Source organism: Canis aureus, chromosome 19 (genome assembly GCF_053574225.1).
Source record: "Canis aureus isolate CA01 chromosome 19, VMU_Caureus_v.1.0, whole genome shotgun sequence".
In the NCBI taxonomy this organism is placed as follows: Eukaryota; Metazoa; Chordata; class Mammalia; order Carnivora; family Canidae; genus Canis; species Canis aureus.
Window position 1 is genome coordinate 45,136,593 of NC_135629.1, and position 19,679 is coordinate 45,156,271.

Below are 19,679 nucleotides of genomic sequence, written 5' to 3' on the forward strand. Positions count from 1 at the left end.
CCCACCTTCATCTGGGGGCAAAGAGGTCTTTTCGGCCGCCTGCAGTCCTGGCCCCAGCCCTGAGACCAACGGAGCCAGGTTTAGATGGCACCAAGCCATGACTGAATGCAGGAAGTCCTGGCAGGCCGGGGCTGATGGGGCAGCCCTTCCGCTGGTGTCCCAGTTTCCCAGCCAGCCCCCACCCCCACTCCCACCCCTCCTGGAGTGGGCTTGGGACAATGCTAGTAGGATGCCAAGAGAACCATTCCCCTAGCCCCTGAAGAAAGGGGCTGGATTCTAGACCATTCAGCTAAAGCCAGGAACCTCCAGCCTTCTGCCAGTGGCTGATCTGTCTCAGAACCCTCCATTCATGCAGATGGGATGGTGTCCTGCCCTTTCTCAAACACCTTCAGGCTCAGCAGGATCTTGCTCCACATATTTTATTCAAAGTCATCATCTTTCACCGAATCACACCTTTGTGTATGCTGTTCTCCCTGCCTGGACAAATCTATTCCCATTTTTCTTACCCTGATAAATTCTTGCCTACCCATTAAAGTACAGACACAATATCCCCTCTCCTAGGAAGCCCTCCTTCCAGGTAGAGCCCCTGGTCTCCCAGCCCTATTTCTCGCTCTGGCTCAGCCCTAGCCACATGGGCCTGGGAGTATGTGTGCCTAGTTCTGTCTTATCCAAACTGGGGGCTCCTCAGGTAGGGGGCTGGAACCAAGGCCCCTCATGGTCCCCAGCACCACCCAACACAGGGCTGGGCAGTAGGGATTGATAGGCACTTAGTGAGCCAGTAAACCAAATATTCAGTCTTTGTGCAATCTGGTTTGGCAAATTCAAAAAATTTTTTTTTATTTATTTATGATAGTCACACACACACACACACACACAGAGAGGCAGAGACATAGGCAGAGGGAGAAGCAGGCTCCATGCACCGGGAGCCCGACGTGGGATTTGATCCCGGGTCTCCAGGATCGCGCCCTAGGCCAAAGGCAGGCGCCAAACCGCTGCGCCACCCAGGGATCCCTGGTTTGGCAAATTCAAAACCCACTTCCCATGCCCCCTCCTCCAGGAAGCCAGTTCCAGGCAGCATTTACTGGGAAGAAAGATTTGGAGGCTAAGCTTCCCGTGTCCTACCTACGAGGCAGCATTAACAGTTACAGATTGGGGATGCCTGGGTGGCTCAGTGGTTTGAGCACATCCTCGTCGGTGCCTGACTTCTTCCTCCAGCTCTGAGGCGAACTCAATCCCTGGACGAGGGCCCTTTAAGAGGCGGGCGTAGAGGGGCGGGGCTCAAATTTTGTCCCTCCCCGAGAGCGCAGGCCGGGCCGGCTGAGTCAGTTTGCGCCTGCGCGGACTCCTCGTGGTTCCGGGTCTCGCTTCGGTTCTGCGAGCTCTTCGCCGAGAGACGGAGGCTCCGGCCCGAACCTCGCAGGAAACCCGTTTCCCTCCCTTGAACCTGCTGCGAAAGTCTGGCCTCGGGTCATTGGCAGTTTCTTTGAAATCCTCGCAGACTCGGGCGTGGTCAAGGTCGCGCGGCCGTGGCGGCGTCGGCGCCTGGATTCGCGCACGGACTGAAGTCAGGTCTGAGCCCTGCGAGGCTTCGTGGAGCCAAGATGACCCACTCTTTGGTTTGTCCGGAGACAGTGAGCAGGTGAGGACCTGTGGGGCGGGCAGCGGCAGGCGTGGTAGTCCTAGAGCCGCGGGTTGGCAGGGTTAGGGGCGCGGGGGAAAGCTCTGGAGGGGAGGAGGGGGCGGGCCCACTGGTGGGCGAGCCCTCGGCGCTGGGCCCAGCCCCTCTTCTCACTCGGATTCTGGTGCCTCCAGGGTGAGTTCAGTGCTGAATCGCAACGCCAGGCAGTTCGGAAAGAAGCATCTATTCGACCAGAACGAGGAGACGTGCTGGAACTCGGACCAGGTGAGGCACCTCTCCCTGGACCCTCCACCCTTCCCGTCAATCAGATTCAGGAGTCCAGGGTGCCTTGAGAACTGAGTGGCACTCCAGCTGGGCAGCCCAATTGGCCGTGGAAGGAACGTGTGCCCGCGCCCCAGCGGCAACCCCGCCCAGCCTTCACTGTGTGAATGAGAGAGCCTCAGTTTCCCTGTCTGCTTCCAGGGCCCCTCCCAGTGGGTGACACTAGAGTTTCCCCAGCGCATCCGTGTCTCCCAGCTGCAGATCCAGTTCCAGGGGGGCTTCTCCAGTCGCCGGGGCCACCTGGAAGGTATTGGAAGGCTCTGGAAGGTGGGGATTTGAGAGGGGCACACCAACCTCACAGCCTGCCCCTTTCTCTGCTGCAGGTTCCCAGGGGAGTGAGGCTCTTAACAAGATTGTGGACTTCTACCCTGAGGACAACAACTCACTTCAGATATCCTGCCTGGGGTTCTGGGGTGGAAAGGCTGGAGTGGGGTGCGGCATTGGTGGGGGGTGGTCTGTGCCTCTGAAAGCTGTAGGCCCTTGAGCAAGTAGGCTCTGGGCCTCCATTGCTTCATCTGTAAAGTGAGCTGATAACTTGTTCTGTGTGAGAGCTTTAGAGGGGCTCACAGTGTGCTGGGTCACTCAGCGCATTGGTGGTGTCTGAGCTGGGGCTGGTGGATAGGAAACGATGAGCTACCTATTTCCCTTGACTGCCTGTGTTCACACCTTCCCTGTGCCAGCTGCCGAGGTGGACCAGCTGAAGGTGACATTTGAAGACACCACAGACTTTTTTGGCCGAGTAGTCATCTACCACCTGCGGGTGCTGGGGGAGAGGGTATGAGGCCATTGGGTAGCTGACTCCTCCAAGAGGCCCTTGGGGAAATACAGTGACATTCTTCAGGTTATGCAGAGAAGGTTTATTGGTTCCTCTTGGGAAGGATCCCCTCCTACTGTCTGTCCAGGAGCTGCCTTTGAAGCCAGTTCTGGGTTTCCCCAGCTCTGGGTCAACTGTTTTGTTCCCTGAGTATCTGAGTCCCCAGCAGGCAGTCTTCACTCGGGATCTGCGGGCACCAGGTTGCTCTGGAAGAGTTTGAGGATGTGGTTCTCGATCACCTGTTGCACTGGAAATAGGACAGGGAAAACGTGGGCGGTAAATTGAATGGAGGCAGAGGCACCAGCCAAATTGTACACTTTCCTGGCGGATGAGCTGGGGTATCCCATTGTGAGAACTGCACTTGTGTCTCGGGGGACAAAGCTCATGTCTCTAAGCCGGGCCCTGGGACACGGATGGAGGACCCACTTCATGCATGGGGAAATACACACTCTTCCCAGAGTACAGTGGGAGGATGGAGGCACCCAAGCCAGGAGACTCAACTTCCCTATCGTTTGTAAAAATATATTTATGGAAGTTTTTTAGAGTCATAAAAATAATCTTTACCAATCAAAACTCGTGACTTGTGACTTTTATTAAAGGATGAGAGAGGCTGTGAGGAAAGACTTCTGTCCCAAATGGGATAAAATTCAAAGGAATCCCTCCATGACCCAAAGGGGTTGGTTCTATTAGGATTTCTCCATTTGGTAGATGGGGAAGCTGATGGGGGAAGTGGGGAATCGAACTGAGGTCTGCCTTTTGTCCCTACTCACACTCGCCTCCTGCCACGGAGAGGGCTGGCCTCAATGACCCCGTGTACTGTGGTCCAGCCCCTCCTTGGCATCTTTCCTGGCGTCCTCATCCTGTCAGGTCTCTGTATGGACTATTTCTCCAGGCTAGATGCCATCTTCCCTCCCTTTGGGCCTCCAGGAAGCCCTCCCTGATTCCCACCAATTACGGGGCTGGGCCAGGGCTTCTTTGGGCCTCCCAGTGCCTGTGTGTATCCCATCATGAACCTAGTCACTGACACATGTCAGCCTCCTGCACATGCCCAGGCCAGGTACACAGTGGCATTAGATGTTTGCTAACGTGAACATTCTCACTGGTAGCATCTGACATCTAAGATGGATGTCCTATGTACCCCTCTGCGGTCACCCTGCCTACAGCATGCTGTCAGTGCCCCCACGTGTCTCAGGCTGACCTTTCCGATATCCTAGGGCCACGGCAAGGTCCATTGGGGTATAGCCAGAGTCAGCCTCAGTGGTAAGATCAGCTCCTCGAGCTGCAAAGCAAAGTAGGTGCCATTGCGGGGTGGAGGTAGAGGTGGGGATGGGGGACTGGGAACCTAGAATGGGGCATGGTGACTTGGGAGGTCCAGTGACCCCTCACAGGTCTGCTGTTGCCATGTGGGCTTGGATGAGAACCTGAACTCTCCAAAGAATGTGGCCAATAGAATCCCCACCTCCAGGGTCCCTGAGGCATGAAGGGTATGGGTATTCAACATGGTTTGCCAGACCCTTGTACTATCCCACAATCTCCTGTCCCCAAATCAGTCCTCTAGAAAAAGCAGAGAGTGACCACCCATCCCAAGAGCTGTTTGAGCAGAGCCTGAACCTCTCCGTGGCCCTCAGGATTCCCACTTACCCAACAAGGCTTCTACACACTTCACGTGGTTCCCACGGACGGCGTACAGCAGTGGTGTCCCTCCATTCTGTCAAGGGCAGAAGCAAGGGCAACCAACATTCTGTCTTTTCCAAATTCTCCCAACACCCCCAACCCTCTAACTTAATGTGGTCCCTCCTCCTGCTCATCATCTGGCTTAACTCCTTTGGGCCTCAGCTTAGATACCCCTTCTTCCAGGAAGCCCTCCTTGACTTCCCTTAGCTATGCAGGTCACCTCTGGGCTCTTGCCGTTGCCTGTGTGTCTGCTATCACAGTTTTATTCACTATGTTTCAGCTGACCGTTTACGTGGTCTTCCCTCCTCCAAAACTAGGAGCTCTGTGAGGCTCAGGGATGGGTCTGTCTTGTGTTCTCAGCACCTAGAACAGGCCTGATACCCTGCAAGGTGCCCAGGGCCAGTGGGTGGTGCCTCACCCAGTCGTAAATGTTGATGTCCACATCACGCTCGAGCAGCAGCCCTACAATGTCTGTGTAGCCGCCCATGCTGGCCAGTGACAGGGCACTTTCCCGTTCCTTGGCCAGGATGTGGGGGTCAGCACCCTGCAGTGGGGGGAGCACAGGGAGTAGTGATGGGGCAGGTAGGGGCATCCCCTGAAATCCCAGGGTACCCATCGCAGCCCCATCTTACAGGCATGACACCAGTAGACTCCGACCCCAGGCTGCCCTCAAGTCCCCAGGGAAGCCCTGAGCTGGGCTGGGACGCACCCATTCAAGCAAGAAGCGGACAGTCTCGATTTCTCCGAATGCGGAGGCCCAGATGAGGGGGGTGAAGCCATGCTCGTCCGGCTTGTTGATGAGGTTGTCGCCTGGCAGGAGGGGGGTGGTACCACTGGGATGCACCCCTGCCCACTCTCCCCAATTCTGTGGGAGCAGGGACAGGGTGGGCGGCTGGGGTCAGATGTGAGAGGGGAGTACACATGTGGACATGCTCAAACATGTAGACAGATGTACATATGTGGGAACAGGTCATTTCAGTACCCACATGCATACCCCAGCACGTGTAGTCAGACAGGTATGGACACACCAGCATACTTGTGGGGACACACACCTTTCCTCAGATGTTCCTTCAGCTGGCTCAGTTCTCCCTGGGCCGCGAGCTGATGGATGGACAGGGCTAGGGACCAGAGAGAGGCAGAGTCCTCACCTATCACATCCCTACCCTGTGCCTCTGTTTACCCCAGCCAAAGTTGCTCTTCTCACTCCCTGCCATTCCTACTACCTCCACCCTACTATTTAGGGAGGCTGGGGTACCAGAGGCCCCACTTACAGTCCAGGGTGGCCGGCAGGGCTGAAACCTCGTTCCCCCGCTGCCGGTTGGTAAGGGTTGTGGAGTGCTTTAGGGAGCTGCCTCCTGGAAGAGAGAAGAAGGGCCTCAGTGTCCTCTCAGTATGTTTCTGGGGTTTCAGACAAGACCATGGGGGCCTGGAGCTACCAAAGACAGTCCCTCACTCCACCATCCACTCACTCTGCCCTCCTGGATACCCAGGTATTCTTTCTCCTCTATACCTGGTGACGTTCTGGGCAAATGAGACATAGTCCCTGCCCTCAAGGGGTACCTGGACAAGTAGGGGGGGGTCAGAAAGAGAGAAATAAGTGTTCAGGAGATCTAAAAAGCAGGTAGAAGAGAGTGGAAAGGGGAGAGCAAGGGGTGCGTGCATTTTAGACAAAGTGGTCACAAGGAGAGCCACTCCAAGAGGTGACACCTCTCAACTGAGAGCTTGGTCAGTTGAAGAAACCAGCCCTAGGAAGAAGTGGGAGAAGAATGTTCCACACGGAGGGAACAGCAGGGACCAAGATCCCAGAAGGTACTGAATTAGATGTGGACTCCAGTCAAAAGAAATCTTCGGGTCCTTGACAGGGTCAACAGAATTACCATCTGACCCAGCAAGTCCACTCCTAGGTATCTACCCTCAAAGAGCTAAAATCAACTGCCTAGACAAAAACTTGTACACACACGTGTATAGCACACTAGTCATGGTTGCCAAAAGAGGAACAACACAAGTGTCCCATCAGTGGATGAAAGGATAAACAATAATGGTCTGCAATGGAATATTAGCAAGTCGTAGAAAGGAATAAACCTGGGATGCCTGGGTGGCTCAGCGGTTGAGCACCGGCCTTCAGCCCAGGGTGTGATCCTGGAGACCCGGGATCGAGTCCCACATTGGGCTCCCTGCGTGGAGCCTGCTTCTCCCTCTGCCTGTGTCTCTGCCTCTCTCTCTCTCTCTCTTTCATGAATAAATAAATAAAATCTTAATAAAAAGGAAAAAGGAATGAACCTCAAAAACATGCTGAGGGGCACCTGGCTGGCTCAGTTGGAGGAGCATGTGATTTGATCTCAGGGTCATGGGTTTAAGCCCTAAGGGGGGGGGGGGGTGTAGAGATTGCTTAAATAAATAAAACTTAAAAAAACATCATGCTGAGCAAAAGCAGGCAGACACAAAAGACCTGTTTTATGATTCATTTATATGAAACATCCAGAACAGGCAAATCCATAGAAACAGAAAGAGGATTCGTGGCTGACGGGTTGGGGAGGGAGGGATGGAGAGTGACTACTAATGGGGATGAGGTTTCCTTTTGGGGTGATGGAAATGTTCTGGAATAATAGATAGAGGTGAAGGTACACACACTGTGAATGTACTTACTGCCATTGAAATTGTATGCAAGTCTGGTTAAAATAGTAACTTTTATGTTACGTGGATTTAGTCACTATATATACACACATATGTGTGTCTGTTTGTATAAAAGCAATCTTTCACTGGGTGGAGAGGAAAGACATATCCTAGGTAGTGAAATATAAAGACAGATGTCCTATCTTGGGCCTGACATTCCACAGTTCTTGCATCCCAGAGGCAAGAGGAATCCAGGGGAAATATCCTACCTACCCTGAGGTGAGGAGGCACCAGCATCCGGTTCAGGATTCCCAGGCTCCAAAGTGCAGGGGAAAAGACTGAGCACCACAGTGTCTGAGCCATCGGGGGCCTCATCTCCAGGGTCTTCAGGGTCCCCAAATTCTGGAATGGGGAGCTGCTGGGTCACACCAAGGTCCTCTGCAGGCTGGGTGGGCTCCATGGGGGAAGCTGATAGAAGCGCCAAAGGGGAGAGATAACAATAATTACCAACAACTACTATTTAATATGCACCAATGGCATACCCAACCTTGTACAGTGAGGGTAACTAAATTCTAGCTCAGCTGGGAAGTTAAAACCAGAGTCCAACTGCTTTTCAGGCCCACTCCTCTCCCGCACTCCCAGACACATACAACATACTTTTCTTAAAATGGGGTCAACTACCTGGGTTCGAATCCCTCCACTTACAGCCTGAGAACTTGGGCACATGACTTAACTTCTCTGAGCCTCAGTTTCCTCATTAATATAATGGAGAAGTGAAGTCTAAAATTATGCTTGTAAACAGCTGGGGAGCTGATACAGGGGGCAGAGCTTAATAAACGTTCTCTGTAGTTATTTTTATTGGGGGAGGGTCCCCGCAATGAGTGTGTGCTCAACAAAGATGTGATTGGTCCCATCCCTACCGGCCCCTCCCAAACAGATCCAGGAGGTCCACTCACCTCTAACGAGCCTCCTCTGTCACCTCACGCCGCAAGCCCGGGTCCCCCAAAAGTTGGGGGACCAATTCACAAACTTTTCTCCTCCAACTGATACAGGAGGGAGCAAGCTGGAGCCTGGACCCTCAGCGTCCTGGTTTCTTCTGCCGGGACAGAGAGCAACTTGATACGCGACCGCTACCCCCACCCCAGAGCTCCCCCACTGCGCCTGCGCACCCTGCCTCCCCCAAAAGTGCTCAAAGGCGAAAGCAGAAGTTGCTTCTGGCCCTTTAAGACTTGAGGGAGGGGCGTGGTTTCCGCTGGGGCCTGAGGGTTGCTGCTGCGCCTGCGCCTTCTTGCCCCGGCGTCTCTGGAGGGAGCTCGCCGGGTCAGGAGGGATGGGTGGAGCCTCAGAGGGCTCTGAGGATTTCATTGAGCCTGGCTTCCGTCACTCTCCCCCAGCTCCGCCCACAGGCTTTTCCAGAGGGCGCCGCTGGGCTCCAGTTGCGGCCAGATGGGAGGGGCTTTCTCTGGTCGGAAGGTGGTGGGCGGGGAGCAGTCCCGGCGTCAGGGATTTAAAGGGGCGACGCTACTGTTTGGCCCAGTGCACAACAATGCCGTCTTTGCTGTCTTGGGGGCTTATGAACACGTGTATGAATCTGACGGTAACAGGAGGGTACAGAGGAGCCGTTTATGCAGCCCGAAGTGGGCGGTGTTTGGAGCGTTTCCCCAATTCGTCTACCTCCGGAAAAGGGAGTTCGGGACGGGAGGGCGCCCTTGCCCCTTCCTGCCTGGGTGTCCCTTCCGGAGCTTCAGGGGTTCTCCGCGCCTTCCTCACCCGCCTACCGGTGCCTCCTTCCCCAGTCTCTCACTCACGGCTTCTCTCCAGTCTGGGTACACGGAGGAGTGGGGAGGGCAGGCCAGTTGACCCCAGAACTAGAGCGGCGCAGCGTCTGGTTTCGCAGGGGGAGGCTTAGGTAGCCTTCCACACTGTCGGACTTCCGCTTCCGGTCTCCGGTCTCCGGCCTCCGGCCTCCGTCCGCGGTCGCTATGGAGGAACCCGAGATGCAGCTCAAGGGAAAGAAAGGTGGTGTGGGACCCCGGACTGGACGGAAGGGTGACCTGACAGGGGGCAGGAGGGGACAAAGGCTTGGAGGGAGCTTGCGGGGGAACGAAGTGAACGGCCATTGAATCCTGGCTCGGCCGCTGACTAGTTTTAAAACGTTTAGAAAGTTGCCGTGCCTCGGTTTTGTCATCTGTAAAATGGGGTGTGTAATAATATAGTCTGTCCCCGCTTCGCGTAGGTTTATTGTGAGAACTCAATGACCGGGTATTTTGTAATGCATTGGAAGGACACCTGGGACTTGGTGATCGCTGTGCGCGTTATTCATATATATATATATAAATATATAAAATAAAATCTTTATATTTAAAGATTTTATTTATTCATGAGACAGAGAGAGAGAGAGGCAGAGACACAGGCCGAGGGAGAAGCAGGCACCATGCAGGGAGCCCGATGTGGGACTCGATCCTGGGACTCGATCCCGGGACTCTAGGATCACGCCCTGGGCCGAAGGCAGGCGCTAAGCCGCTGAGCCACCAGGGATCCCCCATTCCCTTATATATTTACCCGTGTGTCTAGGTTTACGTTAACATCAAATATTTGTGATTCACGTGTTTCCAAATTACAGAGTGCCACAGACTATGTTTAAGTTACAAAGGTTTTTGTTATTTTATTACACACATTATTTCTAGTTAGTTATTTACAAGGCACAAGTACATTTTGTAACAACCCTGAGGGTGAGCTGTTAATGCTCGTTTCCAAAACGAGGAGGATGAGGAGGATAAGAGTACCTCGGGTTTGGAGGTGAAGGGTGAAGGGATTTCCAGAATTTTTTTCATCTTGCAAATCTGCCCCCCGGAGGGTCCAGTAGTGAGCTAGATGGACTGACACTCCCCAGACTCACGCACAGCCTCCCTTGACTCTCAGACATACTAGTGTTCTCTCTCTTGTCCACTGTACTGTGCTGGACAATAGCGTGGGGTCCATCTCTGGAACAGACCTCGAGATGGGTACTGTTATTACTCTGTTTTTAATGGTTAGGAAACTGAGGCACAGGGAAGCCCCTGACTTCAAAAATCCAAGCTTTGATTGATTGATTTATTTTTGGTAAACATGTAACCTGATAAAGAATGAGAATTTAAGTGTAAGAGAAATGAACAAGATGCTGAGGCTGAGAATGAGGTGAAAGGGACATCTGATTAAGCTTGGTGATCAGGGAAGGCCTTGCCCAGGAGGTGACAGGAGAGATGAGCTGGGACAGGAGGGATAAAGAATAGCCATTGAGGGAAGGGCGAGTCTGTGGCAGAACAACAGGTGCAACAGCGCTGAGGTGTCAGTGTTCAGAGCTTGCGGCAATACAGCAGCTACTGGTCACTGTATTGTAGGTAATTAATTTAATTAAAATTAGGTAACACTTAAAATTCATAAGGTGAGCACTGAGTGTTGTATAGAATTGTTGAATCACTTCATTAATACACCTGAAACTAAAATGACACTGTACTGGAATTTTAAAAAAAATTTAAAGATTTTATTTATTCATGAGAGACACACAGAGACAGGCAGAGATATCAGCATAGGGTTCAGAAGCAGGCTCCTTGCAGGGGATCCCAGAACCCTGGGATCACGACCTGAGTCAAAGGCAGACACTCAGCCACTGAGCCACCCAGGTGCCCCTGGAATTAAATTTTTAAAAAATAGTAAAATAAAATTCAGTTTATGGGTCATATTAGCTACATTTCAAGTGCTCAGTAGCCATATGTGTCTAGTGGCTACATTTTTAGATGCTACAGATTATAGAACCTTTTTATCATCTCGGAAAGTTCTTTTGGACAGTACTGAGGGTGTTCAGAGAACAGGAGGCTATTGTGCCTTGTGTGGAGGGTGAGGAGGGGAGGAAGGTCAACAGCAGCCAGAATATACAGGGCCCTGTGGACCATTGTAATTTAGGTGGGTTTTATGCTCTGGCTGATGGGAGCCATGGGAGGATTTCAGACCAGGGAGGGACATATCTGATATGTTCATTGGAGCTCATTCCATCTGTTGTGTGGAGATTGGACTGTTGGCAGAAGGGAAGCAGGGAGACCAGGGAGGAGCTGACTGAACCTGGTATCCCAGTGGGAGTTGGCCATTCCGGACCAGTGGGGGCACGTAGATGAGATTTGGACTTTGTTTTAAAGCGGACTCAGCAGGATCTGTGCATGGACGGGAAGATATAAATAACTGGCTGGCTGGGAATGCCATTTGTTGAAGCAGACCCTGGGATGAGGATTTGTGTGTAATTAATTGACCAGGAGAAACTCTCCCCCCCCCCCCCCAGGGGAGAGAGAGAAACAGGATAGGGAGGAAGCTGAGCAAGGAAGCTGTCAGGTAAAATTCTCAGCCTGATCCTTCAGGAGAACTCAGAAAGATGAGTTCTACCTCCACTTTGTCCCAACACACGGCACAGGACATGGGCTTTCATACCCCTTGATGGTCCATCATGGCTGAAGGCCATCCAGGGACCTCAGCTTCCAGACATTTTCAGGTCTAGTAGCTAATGGGATCCTCCAAAGAAAAATTGCAGATTCATTCTCTGGGATAAAAGGAATGTAAGAGGGTCCAAGTGGACAGAAGCAGTGTCGGCTACAGGTGGGCTTGGGAGGGAAAAGATCATGAGCTCACTGGATGTGTTAACATCATAAGTGAGGCCTTTCTGTGACCATCTCCTTCAACCTATCTCTGGGGCCATGGGTGACCCAGCTCCTGGGTGGGACACCAGACAGTTCTCACTGCTGTAGCTGGACTCTCGGATTAAGCAGTCAAGAGTCTTATGCTTTGTCTCTTTGTGTTTCTGCTGTGCTTCCTCTTGCTCTGCCACCCCTGACCCCTCCCCCCCAACTGTTGATTCTCGGTCCAGTCACAGACAAGTTCACGGAGAGTGTCTATGTCCTGGCCAACGAGCCGTCGGTGGCCCTGTACCGGCTGCAGGAACATGTGCGTCGCTCTCTGCCCGAGCTGGCTCAGCATAAGGTGAGCCCCACTTACCCTTGCCACTGACCTCCCCCAGAGTCCTCACTTGAGCTGGGGCCTGCTATGTGGAGCAGAGGCTGTCAGGGGAGGAGGCAAGGCTGGGACACTGGCAAGGAGGCACGAGGTCACTGAGGTTGGGGCCATGGGTGAACAGATTTGGAGGAAGGGGACAGCAAAATATGCATTAGTTGTGACATGTGTGATGAGAAGGAGGCAGCTGCATGTGGACCTGAGGGAAAGATGTGCCAGTCAGAGGGAACAGCCAGTGCAAAGACCCTGGAGCATGGTAGCCAGGTGTTCACAGAAAGCCCAGATTGGTGGGGGAGGGGATTTGTAGGAGGAAAGACCAGGATGGAGGGGGCTGATCTCTGTGGCCATGGTGATAGGTGATGAGGTGCTCCATCCCAGAGAATAGGGAGGATGAAAGTGGCAGCCATCTTGATAATAGCTTCCTATCCCCCACAGGCTGACATGCAGCGATGGGAGGAACAGAGCCAGGGAGCCATTTACACAGTGGAGTATGCCTGCAGGTGAGCACTGCAGTCTCCCAATTGGGTTGTCCCATTATGCGCTGGAGGTCACCTCATGGGCATTCAGGGGCATCTCAGCCAGCTGCCCAGTGAATCTTGCCCTGTTGAATGCACCTGAGATGAGGCATGTGGATCTCAACTTAGTTGGCCACACAACAGGTTCCTACTCGGCCTGTGCTTCTCACCATTTGCCTAAACCCCGTGTGCCTCAGGCAGGCTTCTTCCAGGAGCTGAGCCCCTCCATATGTGTCATAGGAGGGGCTCATAGTGGTTTCAGGGAGGTGCCACCTGGGCGGAGCCAGTGCCTCAAGGCACATTTCCTTCCCACAGCCAGGACCACAGACTGGCCAGTGGGGTACGGAGAGGGCCAAAACACAAAACACAAACACAAACACTGGCCAGTGGGGTATGGAGAGGGCTGTTTATTTTAAAATCTTTATTTCTTTCCAATTTTTTAAAAATTTAAGTGGATTCCACACCCAGTGTAGGGCTTGAACTCATGACCCCAAGATCAAGAGCCACAAGCTCCACTGAGGGAGTGAGTAAGATGCCCTTCCAATTTTTTTTTATTGCACAACATACACATAAAAATTATCACCTTAACCATTTTTAAATGTACAGTTCAGGTATTAAATACATTCATAATGCTATGCAGCCATCCCCACCATCCATTTCCAGAATTTTTTTCATCTTGCAAATCTGAAGCTCTCCCTGTTAAACACTAAATCCACATCCCCTCTCTCTTAGCCCTTGGCATCCACCATTCTGTTTCCTATTTATGAATCTGGCCATTCTAGGGAACTCACATAGAGTCTTATGGTACTTATCTTTTGTGTCCATCTGCTGTCCCTCCACATACTGTCCTCCGCATCTACCCATGTGGCAGCAGGTGTCAGAATGTCCTTCCTCTTTAAAGTCGGGTGGCATCCCATTGTATAGAAGCACTACAGGATATGCATCTGTCAGTGGACGTTTGGGTTGCTTGCATGCTTTAGCTACAATGGATAATGCTGCTGTGAATGTGGGTGGACCACTTATTCTTATTTTGTATTTAGCTTTATCTAAGTCTTCAACTACCCCCCCCCCCGCCCCCAAGGAAAAGATATATGAGAATAAAAAGCAGTAGTCAGTGTTTCTTTTCATCATTGTACCTTTGCTGGTCTTGCCTCCCGCTCTTCTTTTGGTTCCCCTGACTATACTTAATGCCCTGGCTTGTTCTGTTTGCTTCGGGAATTTGGCAGTTTTATTTAGAACTGCTGTTTGCCCTTTGTGCTGGCTAAGTCGTTTTGGTGGAGGCTAGACACCCCAGCAGTTCTCATCTGTGGCACTGTGGGCTTCGCCTGCCTGTTTCTGTTGTGTGGGCGAAGGTTCCTTGGCAGGAAGTCCTGCTGCTAGGGGCACCGAGCTGAGTGTTCTGCTGTCAGCAGCCTGGGCCCTTCCGCTGGGATAGACGGCAATCCAGACAGATGGTGTCTTCTTGAATATGGTGGCCTCAAACACCCTCCGTATCAGCTCAAGGAAGAGTAGAAAAGAAATAGAAGAGGGCGCCTGGGGGCTCAGTTGTTTGAGCATCTGCCTTCGGCTCAGGTCATGATCTCAGGGTCCTGAGATAGAGCCCTGAGCCAAGCATCGGGCTCTCTGCTCAGTGGGGCGTCTTCTCCTCCCACTCCTACTGCCCTTGCTTATGTTCTCTGTGAAATAAATAAATAAAATCTTTTAAACAAGAGAGAGAGGAAATAGAGGAGTTTCTCCCTTACATCTGTCAGACAGCTCCTGGACAGCTGCGAGCTCACTAGCAAGGCCCAGGTTAAAGGAAGAACATGTCAGAGTCTATACTTTCTCCTGGTTCCGCTAAGCTGCCCCATCTAGTGCAGGAGTCTGGGCTATGGATGACTGTTCACACTTAAATTTTAATGCATTAAAATGAAATAAAAGATTCAGCTCCTCTGTCTCACTAACCAGATTTCAAGTGTTTAGCAGCCAATTCAGTGGATAAAGAATGTGCCTGTCATGTTCCAGAAAGTTCCACTGGGCCATGCTGAGCTAGGGAGGAGGCCAGTGTATTCTGAGTGCTTCTCTTGAGGGAAATATGAATTTCTCTATGCTAAGAGACCAGGTTTCCTTTACGGACATGAAAGAGCCCTTATCTTTTAGTTGTTCAAAATGTTTTACTCAGTGTTAATGGTGTAAAATGTAAAGATATTAAATTAGGGTAAACTATTCAATAGGGAACTTATAATAGCAAGCTTTTTATCAAGGTGGGCAAACACTAGAAAAGCTGGCTGTATTTGGTGGTGCTAAGATGAGCAAGCTAACAGAGCAGGTGACAGCCAAGGCTCCTTTGCACCCCCACCCCCGCTTTGCTCTCCTGGCCATTTTCCAGCAAGACCCTGGTTGATAATAAACGGGAGTGATTTCTTTGTCTTTGATAGAAAGATTTTAAAGTAACACTTTTATTTTTACTGCAGATGTTACACAGGTGACTCACTGGCATTAGCAAGGCCCTGAGTGGCTTAGTAAATATTTTCCTGTAGTGCCTTTGGAAGGGACTTTGTTTGTTTTAAAGATTTTATTGATTTATTTGACAGAGAGCATAAACAGGGGACGTAGCAGGGAGAGGGAGAAGCAGGCCCCCCACAGAGCAGGGAGCCTGACACAGGGCTTATCTCAGGATCCTGGGATCATGACCCAAGCCAAAGGCAGACGCCTAACCAACTGAGCCACCCAGGTGCTCCTGCAAGGGACATTTTCATTAAGACATTCATCAGTGTGGCACCAACATGAGGTTAGCACAGCTTTGCACTGGTGCCCCCCTAATTGGTGGTGAATTATTCTAGTTCCCTCTAAACTCACCTCCAGAACTTTTCATAGTTTAGTTGATAGGCTTCCTTCAGAGGCCGGAATAGGTTATCTATTTTTTTTTTTTTTTAAGATTTTATTCACCCATTCATGAGAGATACAGAGAGAGAGAGAAAGACACAGGCAGAGGGAGAAGCAGGCTCCACGCAGGGAGCCCAATGCAAGACGTGATCCTGGGATCCCAGGATCATGCCCCAGGCTGAAGGCAGGTGCTAAACCGCTGAGCTATCCAGGGATTCCCAGGAATAGGTTATCTAAAAGGACAGCAAGATGTCTTTGAAGCCATCTTTACATGCTCATAGCTTCTTCAAAACATTAGGTGGTCTAGCAGCAGGGACGTAAGAGTTGCATCTAGGGGTGCCTGGCTGGCTCAGAAGGAACATGTGACTCTTGATCTCTGGGCTGTGGGTTCAAGCCCCGTGTTGGGTGAAGGGATTACTTAAGTGGATAAATAATAAAAACTTAAAAAAAAGTTGCATCTGGCCATCATGTGCTCTGTTGGTTGGATGTCATCTGGGCATGGCAGGGAGATATAAACTTTAAGCCCACGATGAGCCCTTAGGGAAGACCACAGAATCCCCAAGGTACCTGCTGAGCACTGAGTCCCCACCAGCCTCCAATTGGAAGGATACACCAGCAGACCTGGGAGGGGGAGGGTAAAGCAGCAGTGACACTGACTGGGTCCATCCTCCAATTTCAGCGCTGTGAAGAATCTTGTTGACAGCAGCATCTACTTCCGCAGTGTGGAAGGTCTCCTCAAACAGGCCATCAGCATCCGGGACCACATGAACGCTGCCGCCCAGGGCCACAGGTAGCTCCAGGGACCACCCGCTCCTGCTGTAAGGAACTTTGCTGCTCAGCCAGGAACTGCTTCTTCTCACTCCTTAGCCCCCTTTCCTCATCTCATCGTGTCTCGTGACTTCCTCTCGTCCTTTGGCATCTGTAGTGGGAGAGCTCAGCCACTCAGCACCTAGTCCTGAGTTCTGCTGTGTGCCCGGCCCTGGGCTGGGTACTGGGGACATAACAGTGATCAACACACGTGTGCTCATAGTCTCACAGGGAGGCACACAGCAATCAGGTAAACATGAAACAGATTGCTCATCTTGAGATGTATGAAGGAAGAGAAGGGGGATGGGGGCCTCTCTGAGGAGGTGGGAGCAGAGGCCTGGACATCATGCAGACAGAGATGACCCAAGGAGGGTATTCCAGATTGGACAGTGGTAAGGGCAGAGCGCCCTGGGCTGGTGCTCTGGGAGTGTTGGAGGAACATCTAGGAGGCAGGTGTGACTGGAGCTAGTGAGCAAGAGGGAGACAGCGAGGGGGGAAGGGGCCTTGCTGGCAGCAAGGAAGGAGGAAGGCCCCTGGAGCTGAAGGATGCTTCCAACCAAGGGCCAGATGGTCAAAAATGAAAAGCACTTACAGTCCTTGCACATGGGGGAGAGAGGTTTTGTTTTCATTTTCATTGTAACGTAATAAACATGCATTTAAACACTCGTGCACATGCCATAAGTTTTAACTCTACTTTGAGACATGTCTGGCTCCTGCAGTATGGTGTTCTGGGATGCCTGTCCCCCACCAGACATTTAGAAAGAAAAAAGATCTGTATTGCTGTTTCTGAAAAATGAGACACAAGAATTATCAAAAACAAAAAGGCCTCGTGAATATGTGAGAAGGAACATGCAACTGTCTTCTCCATGAAGGTGGCGTGATGTGGGTTTATCTGGGTCTGTTCTGCTGCAGGTCAGTGATCCCCATCCGGACTATAATTTACTGTGTAGCGTCATGCACAGTGTCGTGGACGCAGTAGAGCTGCAAAAAGCTATCACTTTGACTTAATTCATGGTGTCCCAAGTGCTTTCAAATGCCCTGCCAAGCCTACCCTTGTGAAACACACGTGCTTCTGAAAGAGGCGTGAGGTGTGGCTACCACTTCTCTGTGCAAGTCCTGTGGGTTTGAAGTGCCCGGGAGACTGCACAAGTCCTCACCATGACCTCTGAAGTGGGTGGCCGGTCCCCCTTTTTACAGAGGATACCTGGAAGGCCGAGGCCAGGGGTTTTAGGGGACCAGAGGGTGACCCAGTCCTGTCTCCAGCCTAACCGAGCAGGCCCGATGGCCTCTGACCTTGGCCTCAAGAACGCTGCACTCTCTTGTTCCAGCCCTGAGGAACCACCCCCGCCCTCCTCAGCATGATCCCAGAAGAGACTTGGAGGTGCTTTGGCCCCTCTGGCTCAGGTCAGTGCCGAGTGTGGTTGTGAGCCTCTATATGTTGTGCTCTGAACTAACCCACCCTCTCACTATCCAAGAAGGGACTTGCTTGTCTAACCACCTGGGCTTTCTCCCTGGGCTTGTAGGATGGTTTCATTAGTGGGAGGCTTCCAGGTAGTAGGGACCTTGAGCCCTCTGCTGCTCAGAACGTTGTCAGTCCTTTTCCCTCATGTTCTTCCTGCCATCTTCCTGCCCCTTATCCAGGCCACAGGCCCTGTCCTGATCCCAGGTTCCCCCTGCCAAGACAGAAGGGGGATCCCATGTTTTTTCCTAGCCTGCCGCGTGCCAGCTGCTTGCTTTACTGACATGCATTCTCTCAGGCAGAGCCCAGCATGGTGGTTACCCAGCCAGCTCAGGAATCTTCACTCCACTGCCGATCTGCTGCTGTGTGACCCTGAGAAAGTCCCTCCCATCCCTGGTCTCTGCTTTTCCCTTCTATCAGAGTGGTTCATCAGGTGGCAGAGGGTGCTGCTGCACAGTGATGTGTGTTATAGCCTTCAGCCACTGCTCCATGACAGACTGTCCCAGAACTTAGTGGCTGACACACCAGACATTTGCCTGCTCACAATTCTGTGACTTGAGCTGGGCTCAGCTGGGCAGTTTTACTGGGCTTACCTGGAGGCCAATCTGGCACTCATCAGAGTCTGATGGGGTGGCACAGTCAGAGGTGGCCTTGCTCGCACATCTGCATTTTGGCCAGTGCTGTCGCCTGCAGGGGGTCCGGTTCTCCTCTGCATGGCCTCCCCAGGAGGCCAGCCCAGGCTCCTCTGGTGACCGGGTGCCAGGAGGGCAGCCCCAGTGTGCACGTGCTCATCCAGCCTCTTCTTGCTTCACATTGCGGATATTCCGTTGGTCAAGGCCAGCCACATGGCCAGGCCCAAGACCTGATGGGGAGGACTACAGGAAGGCATCAACACCAGGAAGTGTGGTTGACTGTGTGAAGAGAGCCTGGCACCAAGGAAGGCCGAGCATGTTGCTATTCTGTGCCCATGTAGGGCAGGGTGGGAGGCCCCTGAGGGACTTTCTGAGCTCTTACTCTTGTAGCTCGCAAAGCCCTGCTCATTTGCAGGGCACTGTGATGGCGCTCCATCCACAGAGGCCCTCCCAGAGGGTTGGGGAGGCACAGGTGGGAACGGGGCCTTCACAGCCCCAGAGTGACAGTCCCTCCCCAGAGCCAGGAGGCAATAGACAGCAGAGCTCATGCATATGCAGTCAAAGTACTTATTGGACACCTGCCATGTGCTAGGTCTAGCTCTCTGTCTGGGGGTAGTGAGGAATCTCACAGGCTGTGGGATTGCCTGGGGGGCATCTGGGAGGGCCTGGAGCTGGAGCGGCTGCCAAGAGGGTCAGCAACCCACCCCAATGGCCTACACAGGGTTGCCCACCGGCCCTGGGCCCATACGCTGCCATCTCTGCCTCCCATCTCTTTGTCCTGGTCCCTCCCACCATCCAACCTCAAGGATACCACCCCGCTGCCCTTCCCGCACCCTGTGCCATCTACTGCCCCTTTGCTGCTGCACCCCCTCTGAATAAAATGCTCTGTGGCTCTTCCTGATCCTGCCTGTGTCCCTGCAGACCCTGTCCCCTTCCTCTTCAGAATTGCTGCCCATTGTCCCTCTCAGAATCTTCCATCCCCTTTTTCCCAATACTGCCCCCCACAGGGTGATCAGTCACCTTTATAGGGTCCAATTGCAGTCTCCCCTGGCTTTTGACTTCCCCTGTCTTTTCAGTACCAGGCCTGGACACACGGGCCCTTTTATAATAGAGGGAACAGGCTCCGAGAGATGAGGTGGGGTCACCGCCCTTGACCAGAAGTGAGAGTCATACCCAGATCCTCCAAGCCCTGGGTTTCACCTCTTCTCCCAGTCTCACCGAGGTTCCTGCCTCATCAGGTGACCCTGCAACCATGAGGGTCTCTCAGACCCCTCCCTGACCCTCACGCCACCTCCCCCAGCCCAAG

At 52.4% G+C, this 19,679-nt stretch overlaps 3 protein-coding genes across 6 annotated transcripts; 2 read left to right on the forward strand and 1 right to left on the reverse strand.

The window, feature by feature from the left end:
* The first annotated feature begins 1,308 nt into the window (after nucleotides 1-1,308).
* On the forward strand, nucleotides 1,309-3,347 carry NR2C2AP (nuclear receptor 2C2 associated protein). Its single transcript, XM_077859276.1, has 5 exons — nucleotides 1,309-1,639; nucleotides 1,813-1,903; nucleotides 2,102-2,207; nucleotides 2,284-2,351; nucleotides 2,625-3,347. The coding sequence occupies exons 1-5, from the start codon at nucleotides 1,602-1,604 to the stop codon at nucleotides 2,739-2,741; spliced, it is 420 nt and encodes a 139-aa protein (XP_077715402.1). The 5' UTR covers nucleotides 1,309-1,601; the 3' UTR covers nucleotides 2,742-3,347.
* On the reverse strand, nucleotides 2,794-9,017 carry RFXANK (regulatory factor X associated ankyrin containing protein). Of its 4 annotated transcripts, none has more exons than XM_077859273.1 (10): nucleotides 8,870-9,017; nucleotides 8,018-8,157; nucleotides 7,335-7,529; nucleotides 5,720-5,803; nucleotides 5,501-5,566; nucleotides 5,158-5,258; nucleotides 4,867-4,992; nucleotides 4,416-4,482; nucleotides 3,973-4,053; nucleotides 2,794-3,021 (listed from the first exon to the last, which is right to left on the reverse strand). In XM_077859273.1, the coding sequence occupies exons 3-10, from the start codon at nucleotides 7,519-7,521 to the stop codon at nucleotides 2,951-2,953; spliced, it is 783 nt and encodes a 260-aa protein (XP_077715399.1). In that variant the 5' UTR covers nucleotides 7,522-7,529; nucleotides 8,018-8,157; nucleotides 8,870-9,017; the 3' UTR covers nucleotides 2,794-2,950. The 4 variants fall into 4 exon arrangements, with proteins under 4 accessions (XP_077715399.1, XP_077715398.1, XP_077715400.1 ...); XM_077859272.1 differs by having other exon boundaries at nucleotides 8,832-8,986; XM_077859274.1 differs by having other exon boundaries at nucleotides 8,840-8,979.
* Nucleotides 8,710-19,274, forward strand: BORCS8 (BLOC-1 related complex subunit 8). The gene is made up of 6 exons (XM_077859277.1): nucleotides 8,710-9,080; nucleotides 11,953-12,065; nucleotides 12,531-12,595; nucleotides 16,155-16,265; nucleotides 17,611-17,686; nucleotides 18,040-19,274. The coding sequence occupies exons 1-5, from the start codon at nucleotides 9,044-9,046 to the stop codon at nucleotides 17,642-17,644; spliced, it is 360 nt and encodes a 119-aa protein (XP_077715403.1). The 5' UTR covers nucleotides 8,710-9,043; the 3' UTR covers nucleotides 17,645-17,686; nucleotides 18,040-19,274.
* Nucleotides 19,275-19,679: the final 405 nt, after the last annotated feature.